Consider the following 22293-nt stretch of genomic DNA (forward strand, 5'->3'; position numbering starts at 1 on the left):
AGCCACTGGCACACCAAGTCCAACCACCAGAACTAGAACAAAGTATTACAGCTCTCAGGATGCTAAACTATTGTGTGCCACAGGGAGAGAACGGAGGGATCCAGCTCACCAATGTGTGAGGCCTCTGCAATGGCAGGGAATTGGTTCAGTGAGAGATTCCCAGGTGATCCTAGCAAGTGACTTGTGCCCCACACTGCAGAGGAAGGGGAACAAATCCCAATCTCACCTAGAGGAAAATTCCTTCCCTACCCATGACGCATTCCCTGAAGTGTGACGGTTTATATCCCTCTGATTTTTTTAAAATCCCCTAGAATGCTAAAACTTTTTCTTATCCAAATTTTGAACCCTACAAAGCTCTTGGCTTTGATATTATCTTGTGGCACTGAATTCTGCAGGTTAACTCCATAAATTGTGCAAATTTTTTTTGCTTTTATCAGGTTTGTTCCCTTTCAGTTTCATCGGTGGCCCCTAATTCTTGCATTATGAAAAAAGGTAAATAAGTTGCTTGATTTACCTTTTCTCTACCGTTCATTATTTTGTAAACTTCCGTCTTGTCCTCTCATACTCATCTCCTCTCTAAACTAAACTATTCCAGTCTTTCCACTCAAGCATTTTCATCTCCTGTCTCTGCTTTTCCTCTGGTTCTGCACTATCCTTTTTGATAGAGGCTGACCAGAACTAAACACAGTATCCCAGATGAGAATGTACCATGAATTTGTAGAATGCCATTATAAAAAGAACTGATGTCCCATCTACATTTGTTAAACATTACTAAGCATGATAATTATTTATTGAATGTAAACAATAATGCATCTAGTTTGATAGAATGAAATGCACGCAGCAATTTATAAGAAGTAAAATGTGCTAAACAACAATCAGTATCTCTACTCTCCAGAGTTCACAGTTTAAGGCCCACCACTTGCAAACTCTTACACACATTCTTAACTTTAAGCATATGAGTGGTCCCAATGACATGCATTATTATGGACGAGCGTGTCATCCTAATGAGATTACTCACATGCTTAAAGTTAAACCTATGTGTGAGTTTATTATGACTGAGGCCTCAGATATTGATCTGTATGCTGATCCTGTATGGAAATGGCCTTCAGAAATCTTCATCCAGAAAATGCTATTCCTTCCTTTTGTTTAATGTGTTGCCTCTGTTTTATCAGAACAACTCAGCCCCGGACTCTCAGGGGAAAGATCCTTTGTATTGTTTCCTGGGTAAAGCCCCAAACCCACTCATTAGAAACAATAGATAGATTCAGATCATCATATGGAAGAGCAGGCAAAAGCAGCTAGTTGGAACAATTAATCAAACCAGCTGGAAGAAGGGAGAAAAATCTGGTCAAATGAAAAGGCAAACAGGACACGATTCTCAAAATCTAGACAATTAAAAAAACCATCCCAAACCCAGCCAGCTCTGCATATCAGATCCACGGATATTCACTTGTAAATACTGCAATTTCCCATTCAAGATCCATTATTTCGGGGTCCATCTTTGTCAGGGAGAAGACCATTAAGTATTTCCTTTCCATCAACCACTGTCATGGTGTGCCTGGTGCAGAGACTGGGCCATTTCGCTACATTTCAAGCCGACACCCTACCCAAACAAACTGCTTAGAATGGTCTCTAAAGGAATCTGTGACTGATTGGCTAGCAAATCGAACATGTCACTTCCCTCCTTGAAATCATTCATTCACTGGATTCCTATTTCTTCACCACGTCAGATTTAAGCTCCTCACCTTTTAAGGCTGTAAATAATCTCAGCCCCCCTCTTCATCTCTGCTCTTGGTCCTTGCATCCTGCTAATATCACCTATACATTTAGGCCCTGATCCTGCAAACACTTATGCACAGGAATACCTTTGTTCAGGTGACTAGTCTTATGTGTCCAATGGGAATACTCATGTGTGTAATGTTACTCATGTGTGTCAGTGGTCGCTGGACAGAGCCCTTAGGGCTCAATCCTCCAAAGAGTTATGCAAACCACTTTACTCATACAAATAATGTCATTGAGCTCAACAGGAACTCTCATGTAAGTGAAGTTACTCGTGAGTGTAAATCCTACAAAGTCTTATGCTGGGGACTAAATTTACACATGGGACTATTATTATTTCCATGGGTTTACTAATCGAGTAAAGTTTCTTGTATAACACTTTACAGGAGTGAGGCCTTTGACTATAAATTCCTTGGGAGTAAGGACATAAGAACATAAGACAGCCATGCTGGGTCAGACCAAAGATCCATCTAGACCAGTATCCTGTCTTCCGACAGTCGCCAGTGGGAATGAACAGAACAGGGAATCACCAAGTGATCCACCCCCGTCACCCATTCCCAGCTTCTGGCAAACAGAGGCTCGACACCATCCCTGTCCATCCTGGCTAATAGTCATTGATAGACCTGTCCTCCATGAACTTATCTCGTTCTTTTTTGAACCCTGTTATAGTCTTGGCCTTCACAACATCCTCTGGCAAGGAGCTCCACAGGACATGCGATTTGATTTGTCTCTGCAGTGCCATGCACACCACTAGCATTGTATAAATGAACAAACAATAAAACGGTAGTAATAATTACTAATGCAAATAATATAATTACATTATTAGTACAATATTATAATGTGTGTCCAGTCCCCCTCAACCCTCCTCCTTACAGCATCCCTTGTCCCACTCTTTGCTTCACACCTCTATTCAAGCTGCCCACTACACTTGACATGGTGCCCCACTTCCTGTCCACCCACTGACCTTTCTTCTTTCAAATCCCCTCCTGAAGCCCCCTTTCACGCCTTCTTAGCCCCTGACACCATCCTCCTTGCTATTCGTCTCCCCCACCCTTCCTTTACCTGAGCTGATGCCCTGTGTTCTGTCCTGTCTATGCTAGATCTTAAGATCTTCAGAGCAGAACCTCAGCCTTATTCCATATTCTGCAAAGTGCCATCTATGTCTATGATGTAAGAAAGGTGTCTATTAATAATAAGTAATAATAATAAATAATAATAATAATGCATATTAGCCTACTTCCTGGTGATGGAGCCCATATGTTTGATGCTTGCCATGAACTGGCAGTCATAAATTACAAATTAGTTCAGTTGATTGGAAAATGACCAGATTCTATGGCCATGCTAACTCTTAAGCACACTTTGGAGTGGGTGGGAACAGGGGTGGGAGAAGACTTCTGGGCACTCCCTTCCTCCAAAGGTAATTCAGACAAGAGTTTATAATTTATGGGAATAAAAGGTGGGAGTGGGGGGTTCTTTTTTCCTTGGCAACAGTCCCGCTCCTAAGTGGTTAAACTGCAAGATAGGAAACTAAGCAATTTATCTCAATCAAGGGGTTTGATTGTTGCTGAGAATGGAAAACCCCTTCCTGTTACCATGATAGTGCAAACACATACACTTAATTGTATTAATAAAAGTTTCTCCTTTCTCCCCTTCCAACTAAACACCTTCTGCTGAACAGCTGGACTATGGTGCTCCAGTATTTCCTCTACGTTCCTGTCCTGTAGCTACTACCATACCTGCTCCCCTGGCCAATTTATAAAAAGGGTTTCTTTTCTAGCTTATCTTTCTCTTTTGTGCCTGCCACTCCTTGACACGGAGTTCAGCTGGTCTGCTTCATTGCTCAGTGTCTCGCAGGCTGAATTTGACTTGGGATGCAAGACGTTCTTTGCAGGGAGGTTGGTTGTTGAGTCATAAGTATGCAGATACTTTTTTCCATGATGCCTTCCCGCCGCCATCCCAGCTTTCCCTGGCAGCACTGTCACTTGGTCAAAGCAGTACTTCTATGGTCCGTTGATTCTTGAAAAGGTGTCCATTTTATTTGTAGTGACCAATCAAAATATTGTGGTGTATTGAGGACTTCCCTTCCAGGTTTCCCATCTTGTGCATCTTTGGAACAACCATAAACGAGGCTGTGTTCCAAATATTCATTCCAGGTTTGATGCTGAGCCTGGTGGATGGTGGGACAGAACTTTGGGAGTTTAGTCAGGTCTGCATGGAGACCCACACAGTGCAGATCAACCATGTTTGTAATTATGTATTTCACAACTGACTCTAGGTGCTTTAAGAAACTCCTAGTAAGCATGGACACATATCACCTATAATTACTTTTTGCTTTTTATTCTGTCACACCACATTTGGAATGGACCGATTAGCATTTCCCAATTCCTAGCCATATTTAATGCTTATCTGAACCTTCACGAAACTCTTCTTTCCTCTCCCCTTTTCTACTCACCCGTTCCTCCCAATCCATCCAGCTCCTTCTGTTCCCTTCACCTCCAGCTCAATCTCTATGTGCCCCAAATGGTTCACTGATACCCCAAATTCATTTCCCAGATTCCAAACAAGCTCCCATCTCCCTTGCCCACCCCTACCTTTGATAACAACATCATGACTTGTTAGTTCGTATGTATACCACTGGCCTCCACAGGCTAGAATGAGAACAATTCAGACATGTGTCATAGGTCCAACAAATAGCACTGGCTTTTAGCTCAAGTGACGGAGGCCGGCGCTTCTGGAGCCAGAACGGTCTGAATTCTATCCTCTTTGTGACTGAAAAGTTGCTAATGCCCATGGTGTGCCGCATCTTGGCAACTATGGTTGCAGACTGTTATACTGTCATAACAGAGGGACAAAAGGGTCTTTGAGGTCTGTGCAGTGCTTCAGGTACCTATTTATCTGGGTCAGAGATGCCCTGTAATGTGTTGCTCCCTCTCTCCCCAGAGAAACCCCAGAATTTATGAAGTTTTCAAACAGCAGGTGGCCTGTCAGTGGTAGACAGACCTGCCAAGACTCAGATCTGGGTTTCAGCAAAAGCGCCATAAGAGGCCTGTTGAATACTGGGGAAGGGAGAAGACTAAAGACCCAAACTTATAATAATTTGACTCTGTGCTACATTTGGGCCAGGTCTACTTTATATCGATTCACCCATCTTATTAATTACCCAGGCAGCATCTCAATGCAGGGTTGGATTTAGGGACAGGCAACCCAGGTGACTGCCTGGGGTGCTGGGCTTGGGGGGCGCCGGGCTCGCAGATGTACAGATCCTAGCATGCAAATTTATCGTCATATGACAGAGTTAAATCATGCACTCAAATCGTTCATCCAAGTTGTGAGATGGGCTACAAATACAATAAAAAATAAGATATTCAAAAGCTTAACAAATAGGGTGGGGGGGCAGATGACACTCCTCGCTTGGCGCACCATTTGGTCTAGGGCTGGTCCTGTCTCAATATATCAAAAAGTTGTGGGCAGTCTATTATACAGATAAATAGTAATAAAGTACACACATACAGCACTTTCCATCAAGTTGAAGCCTTTTACAAATCTTGAGATACCTGTACTCATCCTCATATAACCAATGGGGAAACTGAGGCATAGACAGATTAAGTGACTTTTCCATGGTCACTCACTGAGTCTGTGGCAGAGTTATGAACAGACAGCAAAGCTCCTGACTCTCTGTCCTGTGGTTTAACCACACCACCATCTTTCTTCCCTAGAGCAATATGGCATGAAGTCACAGAGGGCTAGGTTTCCAACAGACCTTTGTTTCTTGACCATCCGGGTGACACAGGAACCAGAAATCAGGCAGAATATGGCGGTGATCTTAATTATATTGGCAATTTCATTGATCAGTTGATCACAAAAACTAGGTGAGCTGAGCTCACCCTCTGAATGTACCAAGAAAGGCTAATTCCAGCTAAGGAGAGACTGACCTTTTCAGTCCCAGTTTGCTTTAGGGGATTGTGATTGGTCCAAGGAGACTGGATTCAGTGAACTACATAGTTTGAGGAGGCCTCTTGAGTTGGGGGGTGGGGGGCATTAACTGGACTGTTTCAGGGGATGGCTGCAAAGCCAGGGTGTGCTGGTCAATCCCCGGTGTGTTTAAGGGTCCAAGCCCTGGCACAATTTAGGGCAGGAGCAGGCAAATCTTAGCGATTGGATTTTGTCCACGAGTCTCCTGGTGCAGTTCGGAAGCCCTGGGCCAGTCTAAGGGGCTCCCAGTGGTTTCTGGAGGTAGGACCCGCAAAGGTTCAGGGAAGTCACCGGTCGTTTCGAGAGGATTATTTTAGAGAAATTAGGGACCCTGATAATCCCGGGGTCTGCGTCTGCCTGTGGGCTCAGGGTCCCAGCCAGCGCAGCTCGACAGGTGCCTGCTTCCCCAGTCGCCCCCTGTCCCGAGGAGACCGCGCTCTCCCCGGCCCCGCCTGGGGCAGGGACACGTGCGCCCCTGCGAATGAGGAAGCGGCTCTTTATTGAGTCCCCTGGCCCGTTCCCCTCTCCCCCGGCCCCCGGGCGCCCCCTTCCCCCCTGTGCCGCCTTGCCCGGCCCCCGGGCGCCCCCCTGGGTCTCCCCCCGCCGCCCCCGGGCGCCCCCTTCCCCCCTGTGCCGCCTTGCCCAGCCCCCACGCGCCTCTGCCCGGCTCCGGCCCCGGCCCCAGGCGGCTAGCGCCGACCCCCGCGCCCGGCCCGGGGGGGCGGTCGGGGCGGCCGTGCCGCGGCTCTAACAGGTGGGATCCCGCGGAGAGGAGGAGGCGGCCGGAGGGGGGCGGAGGAGGCAGGGACGGGCGGGGGGAGGGAGGGGGACGAGCCGGAGCCGCCTGTGATCCTGTGACAGGAGCGGCTGCTGCTGCTGCTGGCGCCGCCGGTGCCTCCCTCTGCCCGGCTCGCTGGGTCGCTGTCCGGCTGCCGCGCTCCCTCCACGCCCGCCCCGCAGCGGCCCCTCCCGGGGCCTCGCCCCCGCAGCCCGTCCCGACTCCAGCCCCGCCGGCCGGGCCGGGCCGGGCAGGGCGCAGCGCAGGGGCCGGCCGGGCTCGCCGCCGTCTCCAGCCCGGGACAGGGGGTCGGGCGCTGCCTCCGGCCGGGATATGCCGAAGCCCCCGCTGCTGCTGCGGGGGAGCCGCCCCGGGGACAGCGAGCTGGGGCGGCAGTTCCGGGACTGGTGCCTCCGCACCTACGGGGACTCGGCCAAAACCAAGACGGTGACCCGGAGCAAGTACCAGCGCATCGCCGAGGTGCTGCAGGGGGGCGCCGGCTCGGGCAGCGGCGCCGGCGGGGGGGAGAAAGGCAAGTTCCAGTTCTGGGTCCGGTCCAAGGGCTTCCGGCTGGGAAGCGGCACCCGGGAGGCGGCGAAGATGGGTCAAGTGGTGTATGTGCCGGTGAAAACGGGAACGGTTAGTGCGCTCCGGGCCCCGGGGGCTCGCTGTCTGTCTGTCTGTCTTGTGTCTGTGTGTCCTTCCCTCCCGCCGCCGACACCCCAGGGGCTGGGGCCCAGAGCAGGGGAGAGACCCAATGTGGGGCAGCCCCCCCCCCGCATCACCCCCCCCCGCCAGCCATCCCGGCCCCTGTCCCATCAGCACTAACTGGCACATCCCAGACACACAGCAGGGTGCAAATGAGCGCGCATGCCCCATGGGGGGCGAGACACCCACCCCCTGCGCCCCATGAGAAAACAGCCGTCCCACGCCCCTGTCTGGACAGGTCCAGCCAGCCCCCCCCCCCCCCCCGCCCCAGTGCGCTGAGTTGCAGACAGACCCCTTGTTGGGGGGCGTGGGGCAGAGCCTCCTGCGGAGCAAGGGCTGCCCGCCCCCCCCGCCGCCGGGCGGGGGCTGAGTGGGGCGGTGGTGGCGGGCACAGCTGGGGCGGACCCCTCCCCACCCCGGTCCGATCACGTCCAACCTGAGCTGCCCATCCGCCACCCACCCATGCGTGGCTAGGGAGGGGTGCGCGTTCGGCGCGGGCCAGCCAAGCCTCCAGCCCGGGCTGGGCAGGGCCAGCCTGGCTCCCAGCAGCTGGCCTCGCAACGGGGGGAGGATGCAGATTAGGTTAGACACCCGGCCCAGGGGAGGAAAACCCCTCGCACGCACCCTCCCCTCCCCCCTCCTGCCCCATCCGGTCCAGCCGGTCCCTCCCAGCGGCTGAGCGGCGAAGAAGAGGGGCGGTAGCTCCCTCTTTTAGGGTGGGGGGAGGAGATCCCTTCCCTCCACCCCAGGCCACTGCACCTGCCCCCACCCCCGCCCCGCGATGGGTGCAGACTCGCAGAGAGCTCCGGGTTGGGTGTCAGTCCCTGGCGGGTGCAACCCAGGGGCCAGCTCCCAGACTCTGCGGCTCCCGTGCAGCCCACGCGGCGGGGAGGGAGCCCCCTTGCACCCCCCCCCCACCCACCCACCCACCCCAGCGCAGGTCCTGCCCCATGACGCTCGCCCTGCATTTCCCACCCACCCCGTGACCGCAGGCCGCTTTGCAGCCAAGGGCAGAGTGGGGGCGGCGGGCACATCCCCCCCCCCATCGCCTCCCTCGGCCAGGCCGCGTGCCCCCGCCCCCGCTGACCCGGGCGCAGGCTGGAGCCCAGCCCCGCTGGGCCATGGGAGCGCGCCCCTCCCCCTCCGCAGGCTGCTGTCCCGCGGCGCCGCTGGTTATCCCGGGGGGGGGGGCAGAGCCTGGAGCGGGGCCGTGCCCCCCCCCCGCCTGCCCGCGGGCTGCTGTCCCGGGAAACTCCCCTGCGGGAGCCTCATTGTTCCCTGCCCGGCTGGGGCGACGGCGCAGGGCAGAGCCCGGCTGGAGGTTGCAGCGCCGCTCCCCCTCCCCCCGCCTCCCAGCAGGCTGCTGTCCCGGGGACGAGTCGGCCCCGCTGGAGCCATTGTTCCCTGTCCTGCCCGGCCGCGCCCCCGCGCCGGGGACCCGCTCCCTGCCAGCTGGGGGGGGCGGGCGGGCGCTGACCCCTGTGTGCACGGGGGGGGGGGCGCTCCCGCTCCGCCGCGGGGCGGGGGGGGGCACAGCATGGGGCTCGCTGGCTGGGAACTCCCTCCCCGGCCTCTGCACCATCTGCCCCAGCGCCTGGCAGCCCAGGGGGCTGCGGCTCCTCAAGTGCCCCGGGGCGGGTGTCCCCCGGCGCGCGGCCCGGAGACGCTGCGGCCCGGGGGGGGGGGAGCCTGCGCCCCGGGAAAGTGGGCAGAGCTGGGCGCGGGGGTGGGCTGGGTTTGGTGGGGTTGTTTTTTTTTTTTTCCTTTTTTTCTTTTCTTCCCCTCGCTGCTGCTGCTGCTGCTGCTCTGAGGGTGCAGTGTTTTCCGAGCACACGCACGCAGGCTCCAGCCCTGAGAGGGCTGGAGCATGCTGCCATTGAGGGCAGCCCATCTGTGGCAAATGCTTCTAAACGCACTATTTACCTCCCATCTGGCCTGCCTTCCTCCTGGGGGAGGGGGGAGGGTCAGCATTTCTTCTCTTTTCCCTCCGCAGGGCAGAGAGGCTTCTTGGGTCTTTCTGGCCCCTCCACCCCAAATGTCTCTCGAATTTGTGGGAGACAGCCTGCTCCGCACAACAGCCCCCCTCCCCCCCCAAAAGCCACCCAACCCTGCTTTGGCTGAGGTAGTGAGAAACACCCCCTCCCACGCAGAGCACATCATAATCTCCCCCAGAGCCTCTCAGTCTCACTAGCTACTCAGTGTACATGCCCTGATCTTTCCAATGCTGCAGAGTCATGGTACCCCAGAGAGGCCATGCTAGACTCCCGAGACCCTGCTGTTAATTAGTGAGACACCCCCCCCCCTTGTGCTGCACAACCAGGTCCTTACACCTGATGGCTCAGCGAGACCAGTGCAGGCACCAGGCTCCCTAAAAGCCTCATGTCCTGATGAAGTCTCAGCAGGGAGAGTATCTAGACCCCCGAACTCCTCTATTACAGTCCCTGCAGGCTACAAATACTAGACACACCTAGACTTCCATAAATCAACAAACCAAAAATAGGCAGACCCGCAGGAGACAGATGAATTTTCAACGGGACCATAGAGCACATTTGCCAGAGACTGTAATACCGTAAGAAATGAAAACTGGGGGCACTGTAAAGAGACACTGACTGCAGGAAAGACCCATCACTGCTGCTCCCCCTTAAATCTTAAGGTGTCAAGTGTGTAGAAGTTGTTTGTCCCCCGTCCCCCCCCCCGCCCTTTTTGACTCAGTTACTTAAGAGGAACCATTATGTTGTAAATCCAGTGAAAGATTTTGAGTTGATGCATTTGCTATTTTTTGTTTTGTTTGAAACATCTCTGAACATTTATAAATAATGTGACAGGGTTTCTCTTTAGTTGGTGATAATTCAGTGATTCTGTATCTTTCAGTGGTCTTCCCTAGTTTTGTATAGATGGGTGCACTTCATTATTCACATATGTGCAGTCAAATAATTTATGAAGCTGATACTAGCATTCAGCTCAACAATCAAGTGCATGTTCTGGTTTATCGTTATTCTGTTGCTCTTTCCAAACACTTCTGGGTTGGTGCTTCAATTGGCTTTCCCCTCATCATGCTACTCATCTATCTGACACCTCTTGTTCTGTCCCATCTTCCTTCTCCGAGTGTATCTGTCAAAGACTTAATGTGCTCAGGACTGTCCTGAGGCTTGGGACCCCGGGAAAGAATAAGCATAGCCAAAATGCAGCTGGGGTGAGAGGGGGAGGGGATTTTGCATGTTGCTATTCAGTATCTGCAGATTGTCACAGGAAATATGAAGTACTGTACCGTGAGTGAAAAGTTGAGAAGAGCTAAAGAATGTGTGGAGGGCACTAGTGGGGTTAAGGTCTTTCCTTCTAATGACGGAGTCAGGGCCACTCCTGTTCTTGGGGGGATGGGGGATTATTGGTGTCCCTTTTGACCTTGTTTATTCCTAATTGACATAAGTGTTTTCTGTGCAATTGTGGCTAAAACACAATTAACGTGTGGTTCTTTTCTCTCTTGAGTAACTCTCCCTTGCCCTCCTTCAGGCCTCTTATCAGAGCAGGCCTAATCAGATTTGGGTGGTTTGAAAAATAGGACTGTACAGTGAGAAGGGGGCATCTGCCTTAGGTGATGGTCGCAGCAGATGGTGGTCTTTCTGTTGACGAATGGGTTGGGAATAGAGACAGCAGTGAGGTCTGGCACAGGGAGTTTGGATTTCCCTTTCCCAGATGAGTGTCCTGAAGATTCAGGTCATTTAACACACACAACAAAAAAAAAAAAGAAATGAGGTCCTAGTCCGTGTAGGAAATTTGGTACCTTACTGGCAGCATAACAAGCCTGTTCAGATATTAATTAGATTGTAAGCTCTTTGGGCAGGGACTTTAAAAAATATCCATACAGAGTGCCTAGCACAACGGGACCTTTGTGTGCTACTGCAAAATACAAACAACAGGTATCCTGCAATTCCTAAGTGTACCCTTGCACTGCTCAACTATTATAAATTATAATAGGCTGATGTGTTGCTGGTATGTTAGTACCAGTGTAGCAGTGCTTGAACCCCAGCATCCATTAGCCAGCTGGCCTTGTATATCTCTGATCTTGCCTCAAAACCATGAGAGTATCTGTTCATGATGGGGAGTTAAAATGTGGCTTTTATTATCGTCTCATGTTTCTCTTACCCCAAGTATTTAGCGTCCTTTGGACAGAGTTTTCCTATAGATGTATGTTGAGATGGAGATATTGTGTAAGGAAAAATACGACATTTTTAGTGACAGCTGGAGGTGTTGATTTGTTTTCATGTAGCACCAGGTGTTAGGGGAAAGGTTAGACCCAGCCTTTGGTTTGGGCATTAGCTGCAGGAGTGGATATGCACACTCTGTAAATCAGTGCTATACTTCACCCTGCATGGTGTGCGCTTGTCACAGCTATGGAACACTGGCCAACCTAGCAGGATATCTTCATTCTGGCAGCCTGTGATATGGGCTACAAGAGTGAGTCAAATGGGACTGCAAGATGAGACATGGGAAAGCCTCACATTAGACTGACCCTTTGGGCGCTGCTCAGGGATCTGTGAGGCTCTGTGGCAGTACGTGCATTTGCTTTTGCCTTCCTTTGCCTCTTCTTACCCCTGCAGAGCTTGATATATGGTTCCAGGGTTCATTCCAGACACTAATAAAAGGCTGAGGCCATTTCTGATGGTGGGGTTTAATTGATTTACATGTAGAACCTTTCTAGATATTTCAAGGCAGACTCCCCAGAAAGTAGAGGTGTTTTAAAATCATCTTAGAATGACACATTTGGAGATCCCTCAAGAAAGATATTAGACTAAGAGTGAAGCATAATAAACAGAGGAGAGAGACCAAGAGGGGAATGGATGGCGGCCTTTCATCAACAGCAGAAAAATCACTGTGACACTGTATAAATCTGACCATTACAACATATGCCTAAAAAGTCTTAGTTTCTGTATGAAAACTAAAACACAGTAGATCTCAGGATGGTATAGCATAGTAGGAACAAGCTAGATTTAGGAAGCCAGACGGGTAGAAAGAAGGCAGACCTAACGGTTAATAGAGGACACTTTTTCCCAGTACAAGTATTCCCTAATGTTGTCATTTGGTGCCCCCCCCTCCCCCAAACCACAGTGGCAAAACCTTTGAGAACTTTAGTCTACAAAAGTTTTCACTGTCATAGCTAACAGCTCAGATTTTCTGTGATCTTCATTTGGTCTGGATTAGAAAACAATAACAAAGATTATTGAAATGAAAGACGCAGGTGGTGCAAATGGATCCCAAGGTGAGAAATGGCCTATTATTTGACACAAACCTACTTGCAACACAGAGAGTCGTCACCCTGCATGAAAAGCCTGGGGGTGAGGATGCACTGTGGGTCTGACTTTTCCCAAATAATTGATGAGTAGCTTCACATTTAGAAATGCACTTGACAGTTTGGCACAATACTGACAAAATGCATGAGCCTGTAAACCAAGTCCAGTGTGACCCCAAAATAACAGCCTATAACACTTCCAGATTTAGCTCTCTTTGTGTCTGCACAGGATCGATTGCAATTTTACCCTGAGCAGTTTCAGGAATAAGAGTCACATTAACGAAGGGCTTACTCTTGATGAGATTCTCAGGGTTCTTGGTTAAAGTTCACTGGTGAGCAGCAATAGTCTCTGATATATTTGCAGGCTGAATTTACACAGCCTTGGCTTTCTGTGTGTGTATAAAGAGAATTGGCAATCTTGGAGAATGAAGTTCCCTGTCCATGAGAGAGACCATGACTAGTGGCAATGCCAACTGGACCTTGGTCCTGACCTGCTGAATCACTAGGAGATCAATCTCCATGGTTCATTCGGTCCTTGGCCTCTCTGCCAAGATTTCCAACAGGTTCCCTGTTAGTAGCAATTGTGTTGGGTAGTTTTGTGACATGCATATGGTCCAGTTCCCATCAGAGACCACAAAGCAGTCATCAGGTGGTAAAAATTTTTGGTCACTACCACCAACTTGGGCTAAAAGTGAACTTGCAACCTACAAGTGAAAGGGTCTGTGGCCCATCGTTAGTTCACTAAGCCATCCAGTCCTCTAGCTCTGGCTGACTGAACAATTCTTAAAGAAAAATACAGACTCTCATCTAAATTGTGCATCCTACACAATTCCATTGATTTAATTGGTGTTGCATAGGGTATAACAGGCAGGATCTGGATCTGAGATAACGAGCTCCCTCCCAGGCCCCCCAAAACTAGTCAAATAATTTGGTTCTATCACTTGAAATTAACGCAACAAAATTGCTCTCAGATTTACAGCTCTTGATTGGCATTAATTTAAAGAAGAAGTAAAAAAAGCAACTGAGCACAAAACTTTTGTAAAGGCCTGTTACAATAAAGTTAAAATGAAGAGAAAGAAAATCGAGCTCCAATCAGAAACACCATTGTTTAAATTGTGCAAGCTACAGGCAGTGTTTGTGAAGGGAGAAAGGGGACTGAGCATGCTGGAAGCAATAGGAAGGAAGACAGCCTGCATATATAAGCATAATTCAGCCCTCCCTCTCCACTAAGTCTTTCCAGTCGCCTGACCCGAAGGAGCTTTCCCATACTTTAAGCAGGAAGGTGATTGAGGTAACTGGTAAAGGATGGCGGCAAAGCCCAGCAGAGGCCACTAAAACTTGTTTCACTGGGAGCCCTTTCAGGGTCTGTTTGCCCAAACCATTATCAACATGAGTCTCTCAGGTAAACCAAAAGAAATTGTATTGTTTTTGTTGTTAAATTAGAGCAGACATGAACAGTGTGTAAATTTACTTTGTGGACAAACAAATGTCTGAGAAGGCAAAAAGATGGATGGAGGGATATTAATGGAGGTTCCGTTTATCCACCTGTGTTGACTTTTTAGCTTCATAGAAACTTGTCTGCATTGCTTTGACAGCAAAACGTATATTTATTTCTCTTTGTCTTTGGATCCTTTCTCTAGCAAAAATTAGAAATTACCTTTCCCTGCTCTCATATTAGCTGTTCCCTTCCCTGGGGAACTGCACTGAGGATGGGCCAAAGCCACCACTGAGTTTCAGTGTCCTGTCAGTCTAATTAGCTGATTGTAGCCATGGGTGGTACAGAGGAGACCTATTGGCCAGAATCAGCTTCTTTATGGGAACACTGCTGACTTCCACTCTTAGCATGGTTGCCAACAAAACGGTAGCAATTTATTTAAAAAGAAAATAGCTGCAGAGTGTGTGTGTGTGTGTTTGTGCATGTGTGCGCTGGGGGTGGGGAGGAGTGTCACTAGCTTTAGGGATATGGAATAGCATTTTCCTGTATTATGTAGCATGGGAACATCCATCAGTCACTCAGAGTTGAAAGAAAAGGAGGACTTGTGGCACCTTAGAGACTAACCAATTTATTTGAGCATGAGCTTTCGTGAGCTACAGCTCACTTCATCGGATGCGTACTGTACAGTTTCCACAGTATGCATCCGATGAAGTGAGCTGTGGCTCACGAAAGCTCATGCTCAAATAAATTGGTTAGTCTCTAAGGTGCCACAAGTCCTCCTGTTCTTTTTGCGAATACAGACGAACACGGCTGTTACTCTGAAACCTGTCAGAGTTGAAAGGAGGTTGGTTAAGTTTTACCACCGTGGTGCACGACACTTCAGAGAGGGAGGATTCAGGAATAGATGCAATATAAATATTTTCTTTCAGTGATTGTGCAGTGTTGGCTTGACAGTCCAGGAGGACAAGGTTTTCTGCTCACACACTAGAAGTAGCATGGACAGCCGTCATGCTAGCTTCCCCCACACTGGCTCCCTACAGACCTTAATCCTGATCTGGAGGGACCACTGCTGAGCGGAAGAGGGTAGTTCAGTCTCCACGGCCCATTCAGTCTGTGGCTCTCTGGTGAGACTGCTAGATGTAGTGGTTGTTTCACAATGTGGACATCAAGCCCACATCTCCCAAGCCAGTATAAGGCAAACCAAACCCCCAAACTTGTTGGTGACTCTACTAGTCTGGGATGGATTTGAGTGAGTGACCTAGAAACAAAAGGCGCCGTATCTTAATACCAGTCTCCACCCCCACTACCTAGAGTCATCCAGTCACCTGTCTTGTCTAGATATCTAAAGCCCTCTAGGTTTTGGTGCTGCGGGTATCATCCCCTTGATCCTGGATTTCAGCGGGCAGCAGAGCATTGCTGTTTTGAATCTTGCAGCATTAGGAATAAGCAGCCAGCTTTGCTGCAGGGTTGTGTGTGTTTCTGCACCCCCCTCCACTCCCACCCCTTTCCTTACAAACGCTTTAAGATTCTTTATTCCCATCATCAGTTTTGATGCCTGTGGAGTGGCTTCCCTAACTGGAACCATGTGATTTTTCATGAGATCTGACTAGCTGTGGAGAAAGGCTGCCTGCATTTTCTCACCTGCATAGTGTGTTTTGATCCAGCAAAAGCCCTTGAGCTGGTGACAAAGGTCTGAATGTGGGCTGGAAAGTACAGTCCTGTCTCTTAGCAACTGGTTCCTACCTCTGAGCTCCCTGAGCTTGTGTGGGACAGAGAGCATCAGTCATGCTTCTGCTGTACCGGGAAAGCGCTGAGCAGGGGATGGAGGAGGCCTGCCTCAGCCACAGCCAGCACAGTGACAGAGGCTCGGGCATTTCTAACGCAAGCTGTTGTCTGCAAGACCTAATCAAAGCTCCAATTTAATTGCTTTCCTCCTGCCCCGTGTCTTCAAGGTAAACAGATAGCCTACTGGCTGGCCGCGGGAGGCTGTATGCCAGCTACCTGGAGAGAGGTTATTCTGCATTATTGATGCCTTTTTGGTCTTACTGGGGGAGGGGGACAGCCCATTTATTTCTAGAAAAATAAGATGTCATGGGGTCCTTCCCTGAACTTCCCTGCTTCTTCCTCGGGAATCCCCTCTCCCTTCCTTGGTTCTCAGAGACATCTGCATTGGTCATTCTCTGTTCTGCTATTTTACCCTCCCATCTCCTCCCCCAAACCAGAGGTGATTCCTCTTTAGCAAGTATCTCTCAGAGTCTTTTGCATCTCAAACCCTGTTTCTTAAACATTTTCATTAATCCCTTGCTTCATCCTAATTAACCTGCCAATTGGCCCCTCTGGAGTCTTCACTTCTCCTGCAAAGCTTCTGTTTGTACAAAGTATAACCTGTCAGCTGCCAATTTATCTTCCATGGGGAGGGCAGATTATTGTAATTGTCTATCTTCTCTTCCCCATTTGGATTGCCTTCTCCCTTCATATTCTACCTCCTGCTCTCAATAACAGCCATGTTTCAAAGACAAACCTCACAAAAAGCTAAAGAACAGCCAGTTTTATGTCTGCCATATTGCCCATGTGACTACCCTGTTAAGGTTCAGTCATTGCATGAATATAGTTCCACAGCACTGGACTGTGTCAGATCTTGGGGAAGGGGTCTTTATAGATGGATTACCAGGTTATAGCAATCATATTGTATAGCATGCTAGAGTTCTGTTTTCCCCAATCTTCTTTGCCTAGCATGTATATATTCATAGATTCCAGGGCCAGAAGGGACCATGGTGATTATCTGATCTAACCTCCTATATAACACAGGCCATACAATTTCCCCAAAATAATTCCTAGGGCAGATCTTTTAGAAAAACATCCAGTCTTGATTTAAAGTTTTCCTGTCATGAAGAATCACCACAACCCTTGGTAAACTGTTCCAATGGTTAATTACTTTCACTGTTAAAAATTTAAACCTTCTTTCCCGCATGAATTTGTCTAGCTTCAGCTTCCAGCCACTGGATCGTGTTACAACTTTCTCTGTTAGCCTGAAGAGCCCATTATTAAATATTTGTTCTGCATGTAGGTTGTTATTGGCTTTAATAAGTCACACCTTAACTTTCTCTCTGTTAAGCTAAATAGACTCAAAAAGCTCAATTTATCACTGTAAGGCAGGTTTTCTAATCCTTTACTCATTCTTGGGGCTCTTCTCTGAACCCTCTCCAGTTTATCAACATCCTTCTTGAATTGTGGGCACCAGAACCGGACACAAAAATACAGCAGTGGTTGTACCAGTGCCAAATACAGAGGTGATATAACCTCTCTACTCCTACTTGAGATTCTTCCCTGTTTATGCATTCAAGGATTGCATTAGCTGTTTTGGCCACAGCATCACAATGGTAGCTCATGCTCAGCTGGTTATCCACCCCAACCCCAAATGTTTTTCAGAGTAACTGCTTCCCAGGATAGAGTCCTCCCATCCTGTAAGTATGACCTGCATTCTTTATTCCCAGATATGTATATTCAAATTTAACCATATTAAAATGCATATTATTTGGTTGTGACCAGTTTGTCAAGCAGTCAAGATTGCTCTGAATCAGTGACCTGTCCTCTTCATTATTTATCACTCCCCCAATTTTTGAGTCATCTGCAAACTTTACCAGTGAGGATTTTATGTTTTCTTCTAGGTCATCGATAAAAATGTTAAAAAGCTTAGGACCAAGAAACAATCCCCACAGGATCCCACTGGCCACACCTCTTCAGTGAACAATTGCATTTTGAGACCTATCCGTCCCTGAGTTTTTAATCCATTTAATGTGTGCCATGTTAATTTTATATCATTCTATTTTTTTAATCAAAATGTTGTGCAGTACCAAGTCAAATGCCTTCAAGAAGTCTAAGTATATTATGTCAACATAATTACCTTTATCTACCAAACTTGTAATCTCATAAAAAAATATCAAGTTAGTTTGATAGGATCTATTTTCCATAAGCCTATGTTGATTTGCATTAATTACATAACCCTCCTTTAACTTGAAACACAAACTTGACCACATTGGTTAGGAATCTATCCCTGGAGAATGCCATCAACTTCTGCAGAATCTAAGCTTTCATTCACACACAATATGACTTTTAAGTTCATCTCTTATGTTTGTGAAGCCTTGCAGACATGAACCTAGTGTAACAATACATGTTTTCTGAGTCAGCAGAGAGAGAACTGCACTTCAGCCCCTGGAGCAAGGGCAGCCCAAGTCTAACACCCCCCACACCCCACAGACATCACCACCACCCCATCAGGGGATTTCGTGTGGGGCCAACATAGATTAATTTGGTGGGAGACTGGTGATTTCAGGCCTAAGCAGCTGGGGGTTGCTTGATCAGCAAGTAGATAACAAGGCTGATGAGAAGCTGTAAACCTTGTGATAGTAGGTGTTGGCTAAAGTTTTCACAGTCTGGTTAATGCAAGTTGATGAAGTCTGCCTTTTCCTAGAGGTACATCTTGCCATTCCCATGGAGACTCCAATAATGGCCCATGTATGTTGCATTACCGGGGAACTGTGGGCTGAGTTAAGGATGTTTTATAGTCTTAGTTCACAGTTTCTTGACCTTGGTCAGTGTGTATTAGCTTTAGTATGGGTGGTAACTTATTTTGCATAGAGTTTTGCTTGTCCTTGTCCCTGAACTGTTGAACTGCTGTAGCGGTGTTACCCCTTCTCTGTAGTTTCACTTTGACATCAGGGTGCCATTACTGATGTGCAGTTGCTGTGAACACAGTGCTCTTTAGCTCCAGCTTTCTCCCTGAATACAACCAGACTAGCCCTCTGGCAGCAGCTTAGGCCATTCCAAAGCCCAGACGGACTGGCTTTTGATTACCTCTGAAGTAGTCTGCTCTATGATCTTACGCTCACCTCTCCTAACTCAGGACACCAGCTCTGGTGCAGGAGAGCCAGATGCCCAGTTGTTTCTAGCCCCAAATATATAAAAGCATGTTGATTTAGTGAGTGTGACACTTACCTCTCTGCTGTTAGGTGTGTCTTCAGCCTCAGTTTCCCTCCACCAATTCACAGTCTCCTCATGGAGAGGCGGCTTAGCCCTCCAGCCTTTCCAAAAATCCTCCCGCTCTGAAAGCAAACAGGAATCCAAACAAACAAGGCCTTTTGCTGCAGTGGTTTCTGCCCACCACCTCCAGGTAGCAGAACAGAAGTAAAGGGCAGCCTAGTCCCTCTACCTCTAGTTGCAGGCCCAGGGCCATGTGGAGCCACACAACTATCTACTCCAGCCTCTGTATTCTGCTTCACCCCTCCCCCAGGCTACTTCCTATCCTGTTCATCTGCTTTCTCAGCTGCCTTTCAGCCAAGAACCCTAGTACAGACCTCAGTCCTGAACCCTGTAAAGCTCTCCCTACACTACTGTCCCTAAATCTCTCTCTCCAGCTTGGAGAAAAGGACTTGCCTTTAATTTCCTGTTTCCCCCTTCTCAGCAATCCTTGCTTTCAGCCTACAGACTGCAGCTCAGACTCAGGATCTGGGAGGAAAATAGGCCAAACTCAGAGCTAAGGCCTGAATTTCCCTTAAAGGAGTTGCTTGCCCCGTGACAGTTTAAAAACAGTAGATCTCTCCCAGTAGCTGGGATTTCACCCTTGTGCTCCCATAGAAGGAATATATCTCTGCAACTTCGTATTGCAAATATTGTAGCCATCTCTTCCTCACAAATAAGTATTTACCTTAGAAAAAAGTAGTGTAAAACTCTACTTAGAGCAGCAATGTGGTCTAGTCAGCACTGAGAATGGGGCTGGGACCTAGGAACTCTTGACTGCTAATCCTGCAGCTCTGTCACTGAATCACTGTGTGGCTTTGGGAAAGTTGCCTGTTCTCTCTGCCTCAGTTTCCCCCAGGTATAAAATACTTGCCTTTCTCATCTGGCTGTGAGGATTAGTTGGTTAATACACCCAGTCTGTTCCCATTGAAATCAGTGGGGGTCCAGCGATAAGTGCAGGATTGGGCTCAGTGTTTGTATAGTGGTTTGAAAATACAAGTGATATACAAGTGCTTATTAGGTGCAGTAGGGGGGGAAATACGATGAAAATTTTAGCAACAAATTTTTTCTGTTTTCCAACCAGCTCTAGAGATGATCAGAAAATATTCTTAGAAAAAATATTTTCAGGGAAAAACGGGAAAAGAACAAAAATGTCGTGAACATTTTTTCACATTTTTGATGATCTCTGATTATTGCTGTATGGCTGATGCCAAATGATCTTCTTTCTCTCTCTCTCTCACCTTAATGTTGGCCCGTATGCCTCAAGCACACACTGTGTCCAATGCGCTGTAGACTAGAAGGAATAGTGAAGTTCTAGGGAGCTAGAACTTCTCGCTCATAGCAGCATCAGTAGAGGGAGCCTGCTGTGATTTAGCATATCCCCTGCAAAAGCTGCTTTTATCCTACACCTAAATACCACAAGGAGTGAACTTCCTAAAGCTCCAGAAAAGTCTAAATATAGAAAGAAAAGGAGTACTTGTGGCACCTTAGAGACTAACAAATTTATTTGAGCATGAGCTTTCGTGAGCTACAGCTCACTTCATCGGATGCATTCCATTTTGAGCATAAGCTTTTGTACTGCTTTTCTTTGTGCGAATACAGACTAACAGGGCTACTACTCTGAAACCTAAATATAGAAGTCAATCAAGGACCAGCTTCCCATAAATGCACAAGTACCAGGAACAGTTTCTTTGTCAAAAGTTCCAAGAGTTCATATTGAAACGGTATCCCTTTCATTACTCTGAAACCTGTCATTATGAGAGGAGGGTGTGAAGAAGTAATAATTGTCAAGCGGGACTTGTTCACCCTTGCACTCTACATTTCAGCTAGTCACATACCTCCCCAGTGTCAGGATGCAAATAACAGATTTGGGGATCTGAGATTGAAGTCAGGTGGAGCAGTTTGTATTCAAGGTGTAGAACACTGAGGGCACACCAGGCAGGCTTTGTGGAGTTAATTCTGCTGTCCAGATTTGACAGGACTGGATTCTGCACCGTAAATTGCAGCTCCTTCTCTGGGTGGTAGCTTGGCTTGTAAATGTTTCTCAATAAATTCCCAATTCCAGGTGCTGACAGGCAGTTTTTCTCTACAAGACAGTGATTCAAAAATAAAATAAAATAAAACCTGTAGGGAATAATAATAAAAAAAACAACTAAGAGAGAAGCAAAACTTCCTGAGATTAAGTGTATAACATCATGCTTAATAACTCCAAAACAGGTGTTTGACAGAATCCCTTTACATGGGCCAGACAGAACCACTGGGAGTTTGCAGTAAGGAGGGACAGACTGTTGACTGGTAGACACAGAGCACCTCCACGTGTGGGATGGGGGAGGGTAAGGAGTATGGAAACAGCATTTCTCACTATGGGGTCAGGACTCAACTCAGGGAACTCAATTTCAGGTCAATTCAATAGCACTTAATTAGAAAGTTATACAAATGTAACCAAAAGACAGAAGGTCAGTGACATGTGACACACCACACTGGCAATACCCCACCCCACTATGAGACAGCAGGAACTCAAGCAGTTAGAATGACAGAGCTGGCCCCCTCCCAGTATGGGGCAAAGGGAGTGCTTAGAGCGAGAGGGACAGAGACAAGCCCTTTTGCAGTGTGTGAGGAAGACACAGAGACAGGAGAGATGGAAACTAATGAACGTTGGTAGAGGGTCCGCTGTATGGACAGAAAATAAGAGTTCTGCCATTATCAGGCAGCGTTTCATTGGCAGGAAGTGGCTTTTTATTGACAGGAAGTTGAATTCAGCTGGTATCAGCCCTTAGTCTGAAGGCCAGGAGAGCATTTATCTTTAGTCAAACAGAGCAAACAGGGAAGCACCAAGTCCCGTCCCCCCCGCCACACACCAGGATAAGCCTCTTGTACATTTGGGCTAATGTTGTCCCTTCCCAAAATTTGCTACTTTTCCATGGAGAGCTGGGGGAGAGTTCACTTCCATGTCCTCAGAATGGAGCAGGCAGCTCTTCCTAACAGGCAGGGATTCTTCCTTCTGGCCTATGTGGGGTTCACAGCTTCAGGTCCCAGTACTGCTTTTGAGCCACATCAGAGAGGTGCCAAGTATCCTCAACCCATTGACTTTAAAGGGAGTTGAGAGTACGTGGTACCTTGCAGGACTGGGTCCTTTGCTTGCAACTCAGATTAACTGGAGTCAGGGCTGGAGTTGGGCTGGATGCACTTGCTGATGGATCGTTTGTGGCCCACAACACAAAGCCCACCACTCATAATTTGGTCTCTTTCAGAGATGCTCTGAGACTGGATTCATTCAGCATGGAGAAGGGAGTGTCCGGTTACTTCTGGAGGGGGTGG

The 22293-nt window shown here is 48.4% G+C and overlaps 1 protein-coding gene across 1 annotated transcript in view; it reads left to right on the forward strand.

Moving 5' to 3' along the window:
- Positions 1-6756: 6756 nt before the first annotated feature.
- NOL4L (nucleolar protein 4 like) overlaps positions 6757-22293 on the forward strand; it is a 105948-nt gene continuing 90411 nt past the window's right edge. The window contains exon 1 of the mRNA XM_073308637.1: positions 6757-7168. Coding sequence (XP_073164738.1) covers positions 6863-7168 — 306 coding nt within the window. The 5' untranslated portion in view covers positions 6757-6862. The remainder of the gene's footprint in view (positions 7169-22293) is intronic.

Source organism: Lepidochelys kempii, chromosome 13 (assembly GCF_965140265.1).
Source record: "Lepidochelys kempii isolate rLepKem1 chromosome 13, rLepKem1.hap2, whole genome shotgun sequence".
Lineage (NCBI taxonomy): Eukaryota > Metazoa > Chordata > Testudines > Cheloniidae > Lepidochelys > Lepidochelys kempii.